Source organism: Rattus rattus, chromosome 12 (genome assembly GCF_011064425.1).
Source record: "Rattus rattus isolate New Zealand chromosome 12, Rrattus_CSIRO_v1, whole genome shotgun sequence".
NCBI classification, from domain to species: domain Eukaryota; kingdom Metazoa; phylum Chordata; class Mammalia; order Rodentia; family Muridae; genus Rattus; species Rattus rattus.
In genome coordinates, this window is record NC_046165.1 from 55,852,376 (window position 1) to 55,869,532 (window position 17,157).

Below are 17,157 nucleotides of genomic sequence, written 5' to 3' on the forward strand. Positions count from 1 at the left end.
GATTTCAGGCTTCCATAGAATCAGAGGCTATCTTCTTGACTCTCCCCTTGATGGTAGCTGGAAGGCTGCAGGCTTGTTTCGCTCCTCATGTTCATAGTCTACATAAGGGGTATCTACAACAGTATATGCTTTCTTGGCTGAGTAACCCGATGAATAAATAATTACATAGTTAAATCTATGAAAAGAGGCCTTGGAGACTGCTGAAAAAAAAAAGCGCTTGTCCCATAGAGCTGAAAATTTCCAATTTTCCTGATATTTGTTTTTCCTATGAAGGAAAGGCTTATAAATGTCCTTAGAAAGGGTAGGGGCTACTAGGAAAAGTAAAGGAAATGTGGGTATTCTGGGCAGTTATTTCACAGTTATACATGTTTGTATGCAAATATATGAGTGTATGTATAGATATTAATATTATTATTCAAATATATAAGCTAGTTGCAAACAAGCCTAGTTGCAAGCTGTTTTGTCTTTAATTGAAAAAGGAAACTTCAAATATAAAAATGCTTAATTTGTAATAATTTATAACTCTTATTTTGAACTTTAAGTCTAAATAAAAAGACAAGACAGTCAAATGTGGAATAGTACTCAAGGTTCATTAAAATGTTAATGTGTAGATTCAGGTGTTTTAATAACAATAGTTCATCATTGTATCAGATACATTCATTTACTTCACTGTAGAGGTAAATATTACAAAAATACACCATCCCACGCTAGTGCTGGCTCCGGTGGACCACATGGCATCTGCTGGGTATTTCATCTCAATCAGCAAAGCATCTCAACTGCTAAGCTCCCAATCTTCATCCCATACTGCCTATGGCTACTCCCTGAGCCAGGCAGCAGCTGCCCTCTTGCAACTCTCAAAATGCTGTGGACTCTGCTCACCTTCTGAGCATCTGCCCCCAGTGGTTATAGTCACAACTCCCAGTAACCCATTAAAATCAAAACTCAATAAGCTTGTAATTTAGCAATCAGATTTATATTTTAAATTCTCATTCCCCAAAATGTCCACACAATAAACTCACAATCAATTGATAATGATATAAACTGCCCACCTAGATAAGACAAATTGTCCTATAAAATTCCATCCCTTATGAAATATTCATTAGTACCTGTGGCCCCTTAAGGCCACACAGATCTGGGTGGTCCTTCTCCTCCTCCATCTTGGTTCTTCTCCCTCCTTCTCTTCTCTCCTTCCTTCAAAACTCTGTCCCTGCCTTACTTTTTCACTGCCCCATCACAGGCCTTGCCTTATCTTGTGTTTGCCTTCACCTGCATAAAGACAACAATCTACACTTTATCTTCGAATACATTTCTTATCATGAAAATATTGTTTTTTTCTATTAAATTGGTTATGAGTTTCACTAAATTGTCTGTATATTTTCAGGACTATCACAAAGAAAAGTTCATTGAATTGTTTGTTGTTGCTGATGAATTTGTGGTAAGTTCTCAGATGTACATTGTGCTTTTTATTCTCTTTAAAACTACGGTTATTGTTCTCATTTAAAAAGAAAGAAATTCCATTCTGAATTTACACTTCTGCTTTCAACTCCTCAAAACAGAGGTATATAAAAAACTCTTGAGTCTCTTCATAATCTATCAAATTAATCAAAAATAAAACCTCCCTTCTTTGAATAATTTATAAAAGCTTGAATATAGATGATAATTGAAAGCTTCTAAATGCTAAAACTTAAGAAGCAAGTTTTCATCAGAATGAGAAGGAAAATTTAGAGGTTGTGTTACCTTTCTTTGAAGCATATAGGAAGACAGAATTAATGTTGCCACTATTCTAACAAAGTAAGGGGTAATACTTCCCAGTGGTGTCTCTAGCCATGAAAGTAACCCTGAAGCAGGGAAATCACTCAGAGTACTGAGAAGTAAAGAGTTCAAACTATGAAAGAGGTAATGAACATTTAAAACCTGGGTTAAAAAACAGTGGTGACTGCATGCAGGCAATCCAAGGCATTTGATAATATTTGAGAAGCAATCCTTAGGAGTTTTCCAGAAATGAAGAGATCTTCAACCAGATATAAATAGAAGGAAGTTTCAGAACAGTGAAGAAAGGTATGAGAATATATATTTCAAATCATTTGAAAAAAAAAAAGAGCTAGGTTGGTCCTGTGCAATTTGTATGCCACATGCTGTAAACAGTAGAAGATTTTGTTTATATCAAGAATAACACATTTAAAACATCAATGAAAATATTATTATGCTCAGATTTGGCCAAAAATATATCTGGCAGTGATGGTTAAATGATTGAGAGAAATTATGCTTACAATATAGGTATGACCACAGACCCAACAACTTCAAAGAGGAAGAAGAACACACATGTATGAGTTCTGGGTAACACCAAACACTGAACAAAGTGTTGGGAGTAAAGGTATAAGGCTCATACCCACATCCATCCCCCCCTACTTTCCTTCAGTGGCAAACCTTAACTGTGTGGTCTCCCAGACAGCCCTGACTCTTTCTCTCCAGGGTAACTTTAGGCAGCCTCTAATAAGATTCATGTTTTCCCTCTAGAATTTAAGGGTAGTGTTGGAGAAAAGGAAACAGCCATAAATAGTAATAGAAAGCAACATGAAAAAACCACAATATATTAAAAGAGAAACTGCTCAGTAAAATATGGACAAGATGCCCAAAAGATGAAGAACAAGTCATTTGTACAGTTATAAGGAAGACGCTTGTTGACTGTAGAGAAAAATTTCAGAGACTTCCGGCAGGATTTAGGAAAGGACTACCTGACTTGCTTTTAGCATGAAAAAATTGACTATGTGTGTTCCTACAGAGAGTTTTTCTCTATTGTTCAATACATTTCATTAATGACTAGGAAAAGAAATACAGTTAAAAGAGCAGAATCAAAGTTAGAGCCTTCTGAGCTTTGTCCTGGAGAGATGGGATAAACAGATTCCTGTCCTTCTGTAGTATATGGCTCAGCGGGATCTGTTTTGACTTTGTGTCTTCTGATTTGTTACTCTCAGGCACTCAGGGGTCAGGGGAAGAAAACTTGATGATGCTTGCAATGCTATGGCTGCATCTTTAACAGTGGCCTGGAAATAAAAATGTACTCTAAAGGACACCAGCTAAGCAGTTGCTTTAAAAAAATAGACTTAATAAGAATGGAAAGGGAGATATCGAAAATTGAAAGGAAAACCTTAGAGAGTGCTAAGTTAAAGCACATCTTCAGAGACCACTATGTCTAGTTATTTTATTTCAAAAACTATCAGGTCTTCCTAATTTGATCAGTCTTTAGCACAGTGGAAATAGAATTCTTTCCCATTGCTGTAGAGATCTCTTTTGTTTTGGTTTGGTTTTGCCTGCATTTTTGGTTTGTTTGTTTTGTTTTTGTTTTATAGTATTTTAGAGTAAGTGAAGTATTTTGCTGGCTTTTTCCTCAACACTATTAAGGAACAAATGTCATATTTATGTTTCTAGTACCGCAGGAACAGTAAACCCCAAAACAAGTTAAGAAAACGAATTTGGGGGATGGTCAATTTTGTCAACATGGTAAGTTATGATATATTTAAATCAATCTGAAAGTGTAATTATAACAGACTCTTTAGGGAAGGTCTCTGAAAGGACTGTGGTGTTTTGATATTGACCTAACACAAACCACAGATCTAACATGTAAACTAGTAAGTAAAGGTCTCTTCAAAATAATCATACCAATAAACCATAGCACTGAACTTTTGCTTTACTAAGTAAAGTACACTTAATATCTAAATAAATTTCAAAACTTGGTCATTGATGAGGACCAGTGAGATGCCTCAGTGGATAGAGAAAGGTGTTTGGTGCACACCATGCAAGGGTGGTGTCTGAACTCAATTCCTGGAATCTCCATGAGTGTGGCAAGACAGGAGAGATGCCATTAAGTTGTCCTCAGACTTTCACAATTATAGTTGCCATATGCATCTGCTCCCACAATACAACATACACACACACACACACACACACACACACACACACACACACACACGCACACGCACATGCACATACCACAATAACAATAAGTAATAAAAATTTTAAAATTCTGTTAGCACAAAAATTTTGAAACAACAGATAGACAATTTGAGAACCAAGCATGTAACTATTTGGCCACACTACTTTAAACTCAGTGCTCTATGCTAGTCTGTAATTAAAAGAAGTCATGCTGTGATTTATTGCCTGTACTTTGTCATTCGAATCAGGACAACTTCATTATAATCTATTATTAGATTATCTAAACATTAAAGAATGAGCAATGTTACTAAAACAAATTGTGAGTTGCATATATCTTCCTTTGACAAATCATTCTAACACATCCTGGGTCTATTACTTGGGTAAAAGAGATGCAGAGAAAGACACTGAAGGAATAGCCCACCTAGATTTATGGTGGCTCATTCAATAGTTGAAGGACATTTTTCTATTTGCATTTTTGCTAACTACTTTAAACATCTGTGCACACTCATAGGTACAAAAATAAATGTTCATGTATTTTATATAAGTAATGAAGAAATTGAAATGCTAGGTCATATCTAAAATGCATATTATTTTAGCTCCTCCCTACAGCATAAAATCCTGTCCTTGTTTCATATTTTCAATGCTTTGTATTCAATTTGGGTAATTACTGTTGAGTCAGCAAGGTTTCCCCCTAATTATTCATAGCTTTCTAATGTGCTCATGAAAGACTATAATTTTTTCTAGTATTTTCTTTCACGCTTATCATTCCTATCTCTATGATGAAATTAAGGTATTTTCAAACATCGTTTTACCATACTAGTTTCTTTATCGAAATTCATGGAAAGTCAAACAGTACTCTACAATCTAATGATACTCTGCGTTGTAGTTCAATACGTCAATTTATAAAACAAGGGCTGTGCTATATAAAAAGTACATAACAAGTTAAAATTGTTTTTTAATACAAGGGAATACAGGTAATAATTAAAGAAACTTCTAACAATTTGATTCTGGGAAAATTATTTCCTCTTTGAACAGATTTATAAAGCCTTGAACATTCGTGTGACTTTGACTGGCATAGAAATATGGTCGGCTGGAGATGAGATAGAAATAGTGTCCAATCTAGAAAGTACCTTATTGCATTTTTCGACTTGGCAAGAAACAGTTCTCAAAAAGAGGAAGGACTTTGATCATGTGATTTTACTGAGGTATGTAATTATTCCACTTTCCTTTACATATTGGACAGACTATTGAATGACAAAATAGGACCCAGGAAATGGTTTTTGGTAGGTAAGAATGCTTCCAGTGAAAATATGAAGGCTTAGATTTGAATCCAAAGTACCTATAATGTGAAAGTTAGGTGTGGCCATGCATGGGTCTGTGATCCCAGCAGGATGAGTCAGGCAGAGACAGGAAGATCACCATGTCTTCCATCACCATGTTATCCATCATCCCTAGCTCCAGGCTCAGTGGAAGATTCTGTTTTAAAGGACTGAGGCATGGCATGATAGAGCTGGACACCCGACATCCTCTTCTGGCCTGTGATGTCCACACATGGGCACATACATGTGTACATACATGTGTAAGCAAATCAGACACATTCACACACAAAAGTAAAAGGAAAAAGAAAGTAGAAAAATATAAAACACAAAAGCATTTAAAATTATTTACTTTGGATATTATATGAAAACAAAATATTAATTATGGGTATAGAAAAATTCCAAGGTAGAATATTTAATATTTTATAAGATTGAATATATATATATATATATATATATGCAGAGTTGAAAATATGCCAAAGCAAGGTTGAGGATCCATTGACATTTCTTATCATCATCATCCATGGCCAAGCCCTCTCGAATATATCACCAAAACCAAGCTTTCTAGATAATCTGCTCTGATAAGCTTAGCCTTCAATAGCCTCAATATTCCTGCATAAAAGTTTGAGAGGAGCCATTTAATTATCAATTCCTCTGCTCAAAAATGCCTAGCATTATACTTAGCCCAGAGAAAAATGATAGATATAGGAATGAAATTCATAGCACCTTCTACTTGAGAACAAAAGCAGCTTTCAAGCATCTCTTTGGATGCTGGTAACATCACTGTGTTAGAGACGTGCCTGTTCTACCTACTTCTCTGCCTATAATGCCTATATGTCTCCAGAGTTCTGTAAATCCAGTCTGCAGATCCTCATTCCAGGATTACCTAGAGTACAACATTCAGGCTGAGCTCAGAAGTAAGCAATTTCTAAAGCCTGTGACGAGCCCAGTCTAGTTACTTAGTGGATTAGTAAGAGTGAGCCAGTCTATCAGTTTTCATCTGAGAGATCCGTAGCATTTCTCTTCAGAAGTGTAACTGTGCCTGTCTTGGACTTAGACACTCATACACTGTCAGGACCAAAAATTTTGGAGGGTAAAGCATAGTAAATATCACCATAAACTTCACTGTGGACAAGATGGAGACCACTATGTATTTGTTATTTGTGATTGTGTGTGTGTATGTGTGTGTGTGCATCACAGAGCATTTGTGAATATCAAAGGACAACTTGCAAGAGTTAAGTTTCCTCCTTTTAGCAAGTGGGTCCTGGAATTGAACTCGCATTGTCAGGCTTGGTGGCTAGCACCTATATCCACTGGTCTATTTCACAAATTCATATGTAAATTTTAGGATATGTATCACTATCTAAATAGGTATAATGAACAATATTTTACTTTAATAAAATTTTTCTTATTCAATGGGTAACTTCAGATCAATAAGTTGTTTGCAAACAGGGACTTAAAGTGAATAGCTGCTCAGTGCCCACCCACGCATCATGTCTGGGATTTCTTATGCATTGAGTTATGAGGTATCTTCCATCTATAGTCCCATAGATTTAGAAGCAGAAAGACAATGCATATGACATTGTTGTGTAATGTTTAAACTCAGATGACTTTGGAAGAAAATCAGCCTCTCATCTGTCCTTCTCCAGTTCCTCACATATCTTACGCTCTTCCAAGAGTTCCAATGCTCGGCAAGCCCAGACTGCTAAGCTCCTCTAAGAATTACCAGCAAACACTGACACATAGAACATTAATATAGAAACAAAGTGCATCTTCTTAATTAAAAACAAAAGACTGAAAGGATCCCTTTAGATTGTCTTCTTTCTTGTATTTGAATTTTCTAATATTCTAAGTGTTGTCTTCTAGTTCATTATAGCTCTGTTTTCAAAGGCCCAAGTCTAAGAGCTGCACCCAAGTCAAGTGAAAGTTAGATTGCCTACAGTGTAGATATTTGTTCCTTTAGGGATTGTGGGAACAGACTTTTCTTTACACAAGGTTTCATTTAAGTGTCAGATTAGAGCTATCATTGTTCCTTTAACTTTCTATGATTGATAAATAACTTTCAGTTTCATCAACCACCTGATTCTTAGTGCTATATTTCCTCACTATATTTCCACTCCTGCATTTCCCTCCCAAATACTTTAAAGTTTAACTGATTACTTCATTGTAGTCAATGTTTGTTTTTGTCATTTGAATTGTTTTATCCAGAGTAGAGCACAAGGTATACAAGAATCCAGAAAAAAAATGATATTCTTCACTCATTTTGTTTCCCTTAGAAAAAAATTACATCCTGTGTTTTCCAATTTCACCCCAAAACCACAATTGTATTTCTCTGTACCTCTATGTTTAAATTGAGCCCAATATCAACTTGGGTCATCCACATGTCCGTTAAGTGTGGAGCTCAGAGGATTGTTCCAATAGCACAGGGATTACCACTGTGGTACTTCAGTGCAGTTTGAATTTGGGGTTAATTAATTGTTCAGTTAAATTAAGAATAAGTATTCTTGTATCTTGTTTCAGTGGGAAGTGGCTCTACACATCTATGCAAGGAATTGCTTACCCAGGAGGGATATGCCAGACCTTTCGCTCATGCAGTGTTGTTAAGGTGGGTTGGTTGCTTAACATTGTACCATTTAATCGCAGTGTTTGAGTTTTTGTATTTATCTGAATCACATTGAAAACTGTATATAATCTGTATTTGACCTATATTTCCAAGGTATGTCTTGAAGAGACCTATATGTCCTATAGTAGTTGAAAAAAACAATGAGTTGTGAAAAACTGTGGATAACAGTAAGGAAAAACTGCAGTTCAAACCTCAGGACAGATATGAGACCACCACAGTGTATTCCATAGTTGTAAAATTTATCCATGTATTAAATATAACAGTGTATAAAACTCATTCGTGTGTTAAATATAGCCATTTATAAGGACAAGTAAGTCCCATGGTATTTTTGGATTATTTAATCATCATAATTGCTTTTGAACTAAATAAATAAGTACAAAGGCCACTTAATGTGCCATATCAGGACAGCCTTTAAAAAAGTAGAGAGCCTATGAATCATTGTCTCATATTGATTGGATGACCTTTCTCCAAGTCCCAAAGCTCCCAGTAAATACTATTCATCCAACTCTGTTCGAGACCTGGTTGAAAGTATGAAGGTCTGTATTTATCTGCTTGCTATCCTTTCCTGGTTGCTCTGCCCCCAGCTTAGTCTCATTAAGACTTAAAAGCTTAAAAGCTAGTGCTTGTTCATATAATGTCACCAATTGATTACTTCACAATCACTTTTGTGACTGTCAGTTTGCCTTACTATGTGAATGGCATAAGACCTGCATACAAAGGCTAGTTACCCCAATCGAAGCTATTACGATTTCAATGATCATACTTTAGCCAGACATAGAAGCACTTGAAGCTTTATATGAACAAACTAAAATAAAATTCTATTAGCATTATCATGACTGTGTGGCGTATTCCCCTTTGGATTTGCTAAAGCAAGAAGTAGATCTATGAGGCAAGGCAGCAATAATTCTGCCGTGAGTTTTATGATTCTGACTTTCAGAGTTTTCTCATAACACAAACTCCCTCCACAAGATTATATAGCTCAATATGACATGGTAGATTGAATATAGAAAACTTCTCTGTTGAGGTCCCTGGAATATCTAGCACAGAAAAGACAGCAGCACCCTTTATAAAATTGTGTGGGATGCTTGCATTAAGTCCATATGGGCTTCTGCAACAAAATACCAGAAACTGAGCAGGTTGTAAACCACACAAATGTATTTCTCATAAAACTGAAAGCTGAGAAGTCCAAGAACCTGATTCATTTGTATTTGATAGCACTCCACTTCCTGACTTCATGTTGACAGCTTCTCACTGTCTCCTGTTGTAGAGAGGTTTCTCCTAGTCTATTTGAATAGGATACTGATACCACTGCTGGAAACCCTGTCCCCCTGGCCTAAGTATAGTAGTCCTTGAGGACTTCAAAATATAAGTTTTGGAGGGACGCCGCAGTTGGGGTTATAACATTAGTTATTAGATTCTAACTATTTGGAAAGCAAAGCTACCAATACAACAAACCAGAGTGTGCTGTACACAGAATTATAAAGTTAGAAATCTGTAAGAATGTCATTTCCCAACTTCATTATAAATTATAGTCATAGACTTAAGTATAGATGAGATGTAATAAAGTCTATCATTTCCCAAATCCATACAAACTAAGACTTAGGAATCAGGCCTCTCAGACACTCAAAGTGAAACCTATATACTACTTAGAGATCTCCTATAGACGTCTCTTATTGCTGCTTTTTCTAATCAGGATCTTCTGCCAGATGTAAATATAATTGGCAACAGGATGGCACATCAGCTGGGACACAGCCTGGGCATGCGGCATGATGACTTTCCATGCACCTGTCCTTTGGGGAAATGTGTGATGGGTGCTGGAAGGTGAGGCTCTGATAATGTATGTGAAGATTTGTCTTTCGTATACTTTATAAAAATTTTTTTCACATAATACATTTTAATCACAGGTCCAATTCCTCCCATCTCCTCCCTACTCACACAAATCTACCCATTTTTCTCTCTCTTTAGAAAATAAACAGGCAATAAATAAATAAACAAATAAAGTAAAAACACAACAAACACACACAACTCTTAAGACCTATAAAAAGACGAAGCTGAAAACTATAATGTACAAGGAAATGACTAGTAAAATTAAAAAAGAAATGTTCAAGTATAGCCAACAGTCTATAAAAATAGCATTTAGTTTGTTTTCTGTTGTCCACTGACTGCTGGACTTACTGTCTACTCCTAAGTGAGGTTAATGTATCCAGTGAGACTCCTTTAGAGAAAAGTCATTTTCCTTTGCAAGCAGATGTCAATTAGAGATTGCTCCACAATACATACTGAGTGCTTTACCTTGTTGTCAGGCCTCAGTCCTGTGCATCTTTGGACTCTTCTGTGGCAGGAAGAGTAAGAATAATGTTAGTGTTAGTGGTTTCTTCTGTGTGGTGATTGATTAAATGACACAATGCTGGAGAGATGGCTCAGTAGCTCAGAGCACATGCTGCTATTGCCAAAGACCTAAGCTTAGGAGCATCCACATTGGAAAGCTCACAAACACCTGCAATTTCAGCTTCAAGGGATCTGATACCCTCTTCTGGCCTGCGTGGGTATCTGTACACAAATCTCCACATCAACACTCACAAATACATGTCATTTAAAAATAAATATTTTTAAAACGATGAAAAATTGCTAAAGTTCAAAATGCAGTGACTCTCACAGAGTAGAACTCAGCAACTGATATCAAACTAGAAATATTTTCAGGGTCATATCAACCTGTTTAATGGATGCAAACTCTAAAAGTCTTTCCATATTCAATCATTGAAGGGAATCAAACCAAAGGAAGAGAGAAGGGAGTAGAGTGTTAGTTTAAAAGGAGGCACTTAGAAGTACTGATGATGTTTTTAATATTACTGCTGAATTTATTTCTACAAAAACCTATATTAATATGTAATAAATAAATATTTTTATTATATAGATAACATAATACATTATATTATAATATATAAGTATCATATATAAGTAATATATTATAAATTAATATATTATAATAATATAATATAATATAATATAATATAATATAATATAATATAATATAATATAGAACCACTTCATACCAGACACTGTGTTAACTCATAATTATTCTTAAAGAACTAAACACAATGCCATCCTTGACTTGGTTGAGATGTTTATAATCTTTCAGAGATACTAAATCAGTTTTATATTATTACATGGTTATGTTAAGAGGGGCACATTACGGAGTAGAGAGATGGTTCAGTTATTAAGAGCATTTGATGCTCTTCCAGAGGATTGTGGTTCAATTGCCTGAATCTCCATGAAGTTTTTCAACCATCTTTAACTCTAGCTCCAGGGGATCCCTCTTCTAGACTTTGAGTGCATTACACACTTGGTACATAGATATACATACAAGCAAAACACCTATAACATCAAATATAACTTTTTAAATAAGTGGGACACATTAGGGGGTAAATAGGAGCAGGAAGCCTAGACAACCAACTAACTGCTGTCTTCAGGAAGGGATTGTTGGAAGACACATAACCAGAGTTTTTCAATGAAATGGCTTTTGGTAGTTTTAGTTTTGGAACACAACTAATAAGTAATAATAAACCTGACCATGGCTCTACCCCAGTAGTTAGCAACTGTATTTCATTTCCAATTCTGTATTAAATATTTACAGAATCATTCATGTTGCAAGTCTTTATTTTCACCTCATCTCATCTCTAGCATCCCTGCAATAAAATTCAGCAAATGCAGCCAAACCCAATACCAGCAATTTCTGAAGAATCAGAAACCAGCATGCATACTCAACAACCCACTTCCGGAAGAATTCAATGATTATCCCTTCTGTGGGAACAAGAAGGTGGATGAGGGAGAAGAGTGTGACTGTGGGCCAGTTCAGGTATTTGCAAGTGATGTCTTCTTTGACTAAGTTTGTGCTCAGCTGGAATCTCAGTAAAGGACCATACCCTCAGTGAAGCTAGAGGAAGCTGTTTTATTATCTATTCCGACCCCAGCTCTGGAGCAGCCCTCATTTCAAGCTTTCTTAGGAAATCCCAACTCATTGTGGTAATCTTGCTAGAAATTGGCAACATTCCATTTGCCTGGCTTACTACACCTTAACATCTTGACTTAACACCTAAATCTGACTCCTCAGCCACAAGCAGTAAGTTGTAACCATCTTACAAAACAACTCCTAGTCAGTCAAATCTTATGTAGGGCCATGGGACACTTCCTAGATCATAGCTGGGCAGTTGTAATTTTAGAAAAGTCTCTTTTAATAGACAAATAGCCTTCAAATTTTTCATATAGTTATTCAAGTGTCGAGTATTTTATAAAAGCTTTGAAGGCAAATTTTCAAGTTATTTCTTAGTCTGATTTTAGAAGCTATGTCTTTTGAGAAGTTCATCAAATAACTATGCACCCTCCACTACTTATGTCTCAAATCAACAAGGGTATGTAAACCTCTGGGGATGTGTTAAAATATGAAGCATACTAGGTCTCCAGTGTGGCTGCAATTTAAATTCCAAAAAACCTGCTGAGACTATGTTCTGAGAACAACATTTTCTGTGTTAACCCTAGACACTGCACAGTTCAAAGTGTTCTAATAGGACAGCAATCAAGAAACTCTATAATGAGGGTGGGGCTGATCTATTCAGAGAGCTTGAGAACCAGTCTTCAATATCTAAGATCATTGAGAAAAGGTTGCTGACTTTGGACACAGATCCATTTCCCTATGCATATTTTGGAATGTTTCACAGCTCTATTCTAATGTATGGATCCTTAGCTATTGCAGACAAATATCTGTCTCTGAAGTTTTAATTTTGTCCAAGTAGACACCTAAGGGGCTGTCTTATGATATAATAATACATCGAGGGGGAAAAGAGAGAGAATATAAGTTCAGGTTGAAATTCATGGCATTCCAAGCCAGAGATGTGTGATCGGATTTTAGAAAGTGTATTGCCTCACATCAGACTTTAGCACAGGAAAGCAATAAAGGATGGACATCACAGGAAAGCACTGCTTTTGGATTCTGTTTCCACCAATGACAGTTCATAAACTGGGAGGTAATGAAGGAACATGAAAAAAGGCAACATAGTTTGAGTCCCCAAATGCCAGCAGCTCACAGTAATCTGATTCATAGACCAAAGCCAGGGATCCTACATTACATGGAAATCTTGAAGGAGTACAAATTAATTAGACCATGAAACAGGATCCAATTCACACACATACCACTTTGTGATATCTACTTTTTCATTTTTGCCAGGAATGCACCAATCCTTGCTGTGATGCACACAAATGTGTTCTGAAGCCAGGATTCACTTGTGTAGAAGGAGAGTGCTGTGAATCATGTCAGGTGAGACCCTTGGCTCCCAAGGATTTCTGTGTTCTTGGTTTAGCTGCATAGAATAACAAAGCACTATCTGGCCTTGGGTGGCCCCGCAGTACTAATTCCACAAGGGAGTGTTCCTTGTATACACCATGAAATGTTTATTCTGAATTGTTCTGGTGTTTGAACCAGGTGGTGCTCTGATCTGGGGAATAGAGAAGATGCTGGGCATGTTTTTAGGGATGAAATCACATCACCAACACCATTCTTGCCCATGTGTAGATCAGTACCAGTCTATTTAACCTTAAGAGCATGGGGAGAGAAATTGATCTCCCAACAATAGTTCATGTAAAGGGGAACAGATACTAGACACTAGATGACCGGAGATTGGAGCAAGAAGAAAAGACCAGAAATTCAGATAGCTCCAATGATTTACTGACACTTATTTTGCTCCTCTGTTTTGCAAGCTCACAAAGAGTCACCTGATATATCTTCAACTCTTTCTAGGCACCCCACACATTTCAAAGAATGTGTTTGTGTAATCCTCTGAGCAATGAGGGGCAGGGGATTGTTACAGTTTGTGTTGTGAAATCTGATCTGTGGGTGACAGAGATTCTGTGCTCTGTATCTGATCCGTGCTATGCATTAGATGGGTAGGGATTCATTGGAGCAATACAGCAGAGCAAGGATTGAAGAAAAAGTAAGGTAAATGAGTATATCCTTTTTTACCATTTTGTGCCTATGTCTACTTTGCCTAAGGCTTGCATAATACCAAATTCAAAACCATCATCTTGAGCTAGAGAATAGGTTCAGCAGTTAAAAGCACCGTCTCTTCTTGCAGAGGACCCAGGTTAGGTTCCCAGCACCCACGTGGCAGTTCTTGACTGCCTACAACTCTAGCTCCAGGCATGTGGCGCCCTCTTCTGACCTCTGTAGGCACCAGGCATGAATACAGGCAGGCAAAACACATATGTGAAACAACTAAAGCTTTTAAAAATACCCCACCATCTTCTTATCTTAAAGTCCCATAAAAGTCATAGCATATAAAAGTGATAATAATTCTTAGCACCGAGAAGAAGGCTATGAATCAGTCTCTTGTGGGTAAGTTAAGTAAATCAGCTTGCCACCTGTGCTTGGTTCTGCCAACTCATGCGTCAAAGATTCCCACATTTTTTTTCTCTTCAACAGATGAAGAAGGAAGGGGTTATATGCAGACCAGCAAAGAATGAATGTGATATTTCGGAAGTGTGTACTGGCTACTCCCCTGAGTGTCCTAAAGACGAGTCCCAAGCCAACGGGTTTCCTTGCAAGAATGGAGAAGGCTACTGCTTTATGGGGCTGTGTCCCACTCGGGATGACCAGTGCTCAGAGTTGTTCAGTGGTGGTGAGACGCAGTCATGGGAATGAATGACCAAAACAATAGTTCACATTTCTCTCTTACTATCTTCTAAGAATTTAGGGTATAGTTGGAGATAATATAACTTGTGACATTCTTTCAAGGTTTCACCTAGCATCTCTTGGTTGCAACCCCTGATTCTAATTGTACCTCCAGTGTAATTGATTAGATCTGTATTAGAGCTAGTGTTCATATGCTGCTTTTACGTATCTCTATCCCTACATAAAACACTCTCTGACTCAATACATCAGTTCTCTGTGATTTATTGATTCCATTCCACTGCACCATTTTTGTGGTGTGATTCAGAAAGCTTAACTGTGTGAGGAAATGGAAGTGCTCTATCATTCTCAATATTCATGTTTTCATATTTTTATTTTATCTTGTAAATTTGAACCCAAGGAGCTGAAGAGAGTCACAGCCTCTGCTACAGGATGAATCAAAAGGGAAACAGATTTGGATACTGCAAAAATAAGGGCAACACATTTGTTCCCTGTGAAGAGAAGTAAGTGCCCAACAGAAATAGACCTCTACAGAAGTGCATTGAAAACCCACAAACAGCTTTTGTTCTGACAGATTTTACCCTAATTTGCTGAGAATTAGGATGAGAGTGGAGAATACAAGCCCCTAGTTCCCGTCGTTGGCTAAATTTCCTCTCTGTGTTTATTAGCTGGGGTTTGGGAGTATAAAGAACAAGGATGGAGTAAGACTGGAGGAAAGCAAGGGAGAAAAAATGCTACCAAACCAGGGAAAATAGGAATGGAAAAATGGGTTTTAAAGGGAAAAAAGTAAAAGAGTGAAGGAAAGCAGTGAAGGTATTTAAAAACAGGTGTTATGGTCACTTGATTTTTGACAAAGGAGCCAAATCCATCCAATGGAAAAAAGATAGCATTTTCAGCAAATGGTGCTGGTTCAACTGGAGGTCAACATGTAGAAGAATGCAGATCGATCCATGCTTATCACCCTGTACAAAGCTTAAGTCCAAGTGGATCAAGGACCTCCACATCAAACCAGACACACTCAAACTAATAGAAGAAAAACTAGGGAAGCATCTGGAACACATGAGCACTGGAAAAAATTTCCTGAACAAAACACCAATGGCTTATGCTCTAAGATCAAGAATTGACAAATGGGATCTCATAAAACTGCAAAGCTTCTGTAAGGCAAAGGACACTGTGGTTAGGACAAAACGGCAACCAACAGATTGGGAAAAGATCTTTACCAATCCTACAACAGATAGAGGCCTTATATCCAAAATACACAAAGGACTCAAAAAGTTAGACCGCAGGGAGACAAATAACCCTATTAAATAATGGGGTTCAGAGCTAAACAAAGAATTCACAGCTGAGGAATGCCGAATGGCTGAGAAACACCTAAAGAAATGTTCAACATCTTTAGTCATAAGGGAAATGCAAATCAAAACAACCCTGAGATTTCACCTCACACCAGTGAGAATGGCTAAGATCAAAAACTCAGGTGACAGCAAATGCTGGCGAGGATGTGGAGAAAGAGGAACACTCCTCCATTGTTGGTGGGGTTGCAGACTGGTACAACCATTCTGGAAATCAGTCTGGAGGTTCCTCAGAAAATTGGACATTGAACTGCCTGAGGATCCAGCTATACCTCTCTTGGGCATATACCCAAAAAAGATGCCCCAACATATAACAAAGGCACGTGCTCCACTATGTTCATAGCAGCCTTATTTATAATAGCCAGAAGCTGGAAAGAACCCAGATGCCCTTCAACAGAGGAATAGATACAGAAAATGTGGTACATCTACACAATGGAATATTACTCAGCTATCAAAAACAACGACTTTTATGAAATTAGGCCATTGAGGCAAATGGTTGGAACTGGAAAATATCATCCTGAGTGAGCTAACCCAATCACAGAAAGACATACATGGTATGCACTCATTGATAGGTGGCTATTAGCCCAAATGCTTGAATTACCCTAGATGCCTAGAACAAATGAAACTCAAGATGGATGATCAAAATGTGAATGCTTCACTCCTTCTTTAAAAGGGGAACAAGAATACCCTTGGCAGGGAAGAGAGAGGCAAAGATTAAAACAGAGACTGAAGGGACACCCATTCAGAGCCTGCCCCATATGTGGCCCATATATATACAGCCACCCAATTAGACAAGATGGATGAAGGAAAGAAGTGCAGAAGTGTAGATCGCTCCTGAGAGACACAGCCTGAATACAGCAAATACAGAGGCGAATGCCAGCAGCCAACCACTGAACTGAGAATAGGACCCCCGTTGAAGGAATCAGAGAAAGAACTGCAAGAGCTTGAAGGGGCTCGAGACCCCATATGTACAACAATGCCAAGCAACCAGAGCTTCCAGGGACTAAGCCACTACCTAAAGACTATACATGGACTGACCCTGGACTCTGACCTCATAGGTAGCAATGAATATCCTAGTAAGAGCACCAGTGGAAGGGGAAGCCCTGGGTCCTGCTAAGACTGAACCCCCAGTGAACTAGACTGTTGGGGGGAGGGCGGCAATGGGGGGAGGGTGGGGATGGGAACACCCATAAGGAAGGGGAGGTGGGAGGGGATGTTTGCCCGGAAACCGGGAAAGGGAATAACACTCGAAATGTA

At 37.6% G+C, this 17,157-nt stretch overlaps 1 protein-coding gene across 1 annotated transcript in view; it reads left to right on the plus strand.

The window, feature by feature from the left end:
* Positions 1–17,157, plus strand: part of Adam7 (ADAM metallopeptidase domain 7) — a 50,221-nt gene that overhangs the window by 15,124 nt on the left and 17,940 nt on the right. The window contains exons 7-15 of the mRNA XM_032918097.1: positions 1,382–1,435; positions 3,430–3,501; positions 4,969–5,138; positions 7,770–7,854; positions 9,566–9,693; positions 11,554–11,728; positions 13,094–13,183; positions 14,345–14,540; positions 14,952–15,054. Of these exons, the coding sequence (XP_032773988.1) occupies positions 1,382–1,435; positions 3,430–3,501; positions 4,969–5,138; positions 7,770–7,854; positions 9,566–9,693; positions 11,554–11,728; positions 13,094–13,183; positions 14,345–14,540; positions 14,952–15,054 (1,073 nt within the window). The remainder of the gene's footprint in view (positions 1–1,381; positions 1,436–3,429; positions 3,502–4,968; positions 5,139–7,769; positions 7,855–9,565; positions 9,694–11,553; positions 11,729–13,093; positions 13,184–14,344; positions 14,541–14,951; positions 15,055–17,157) is intronic.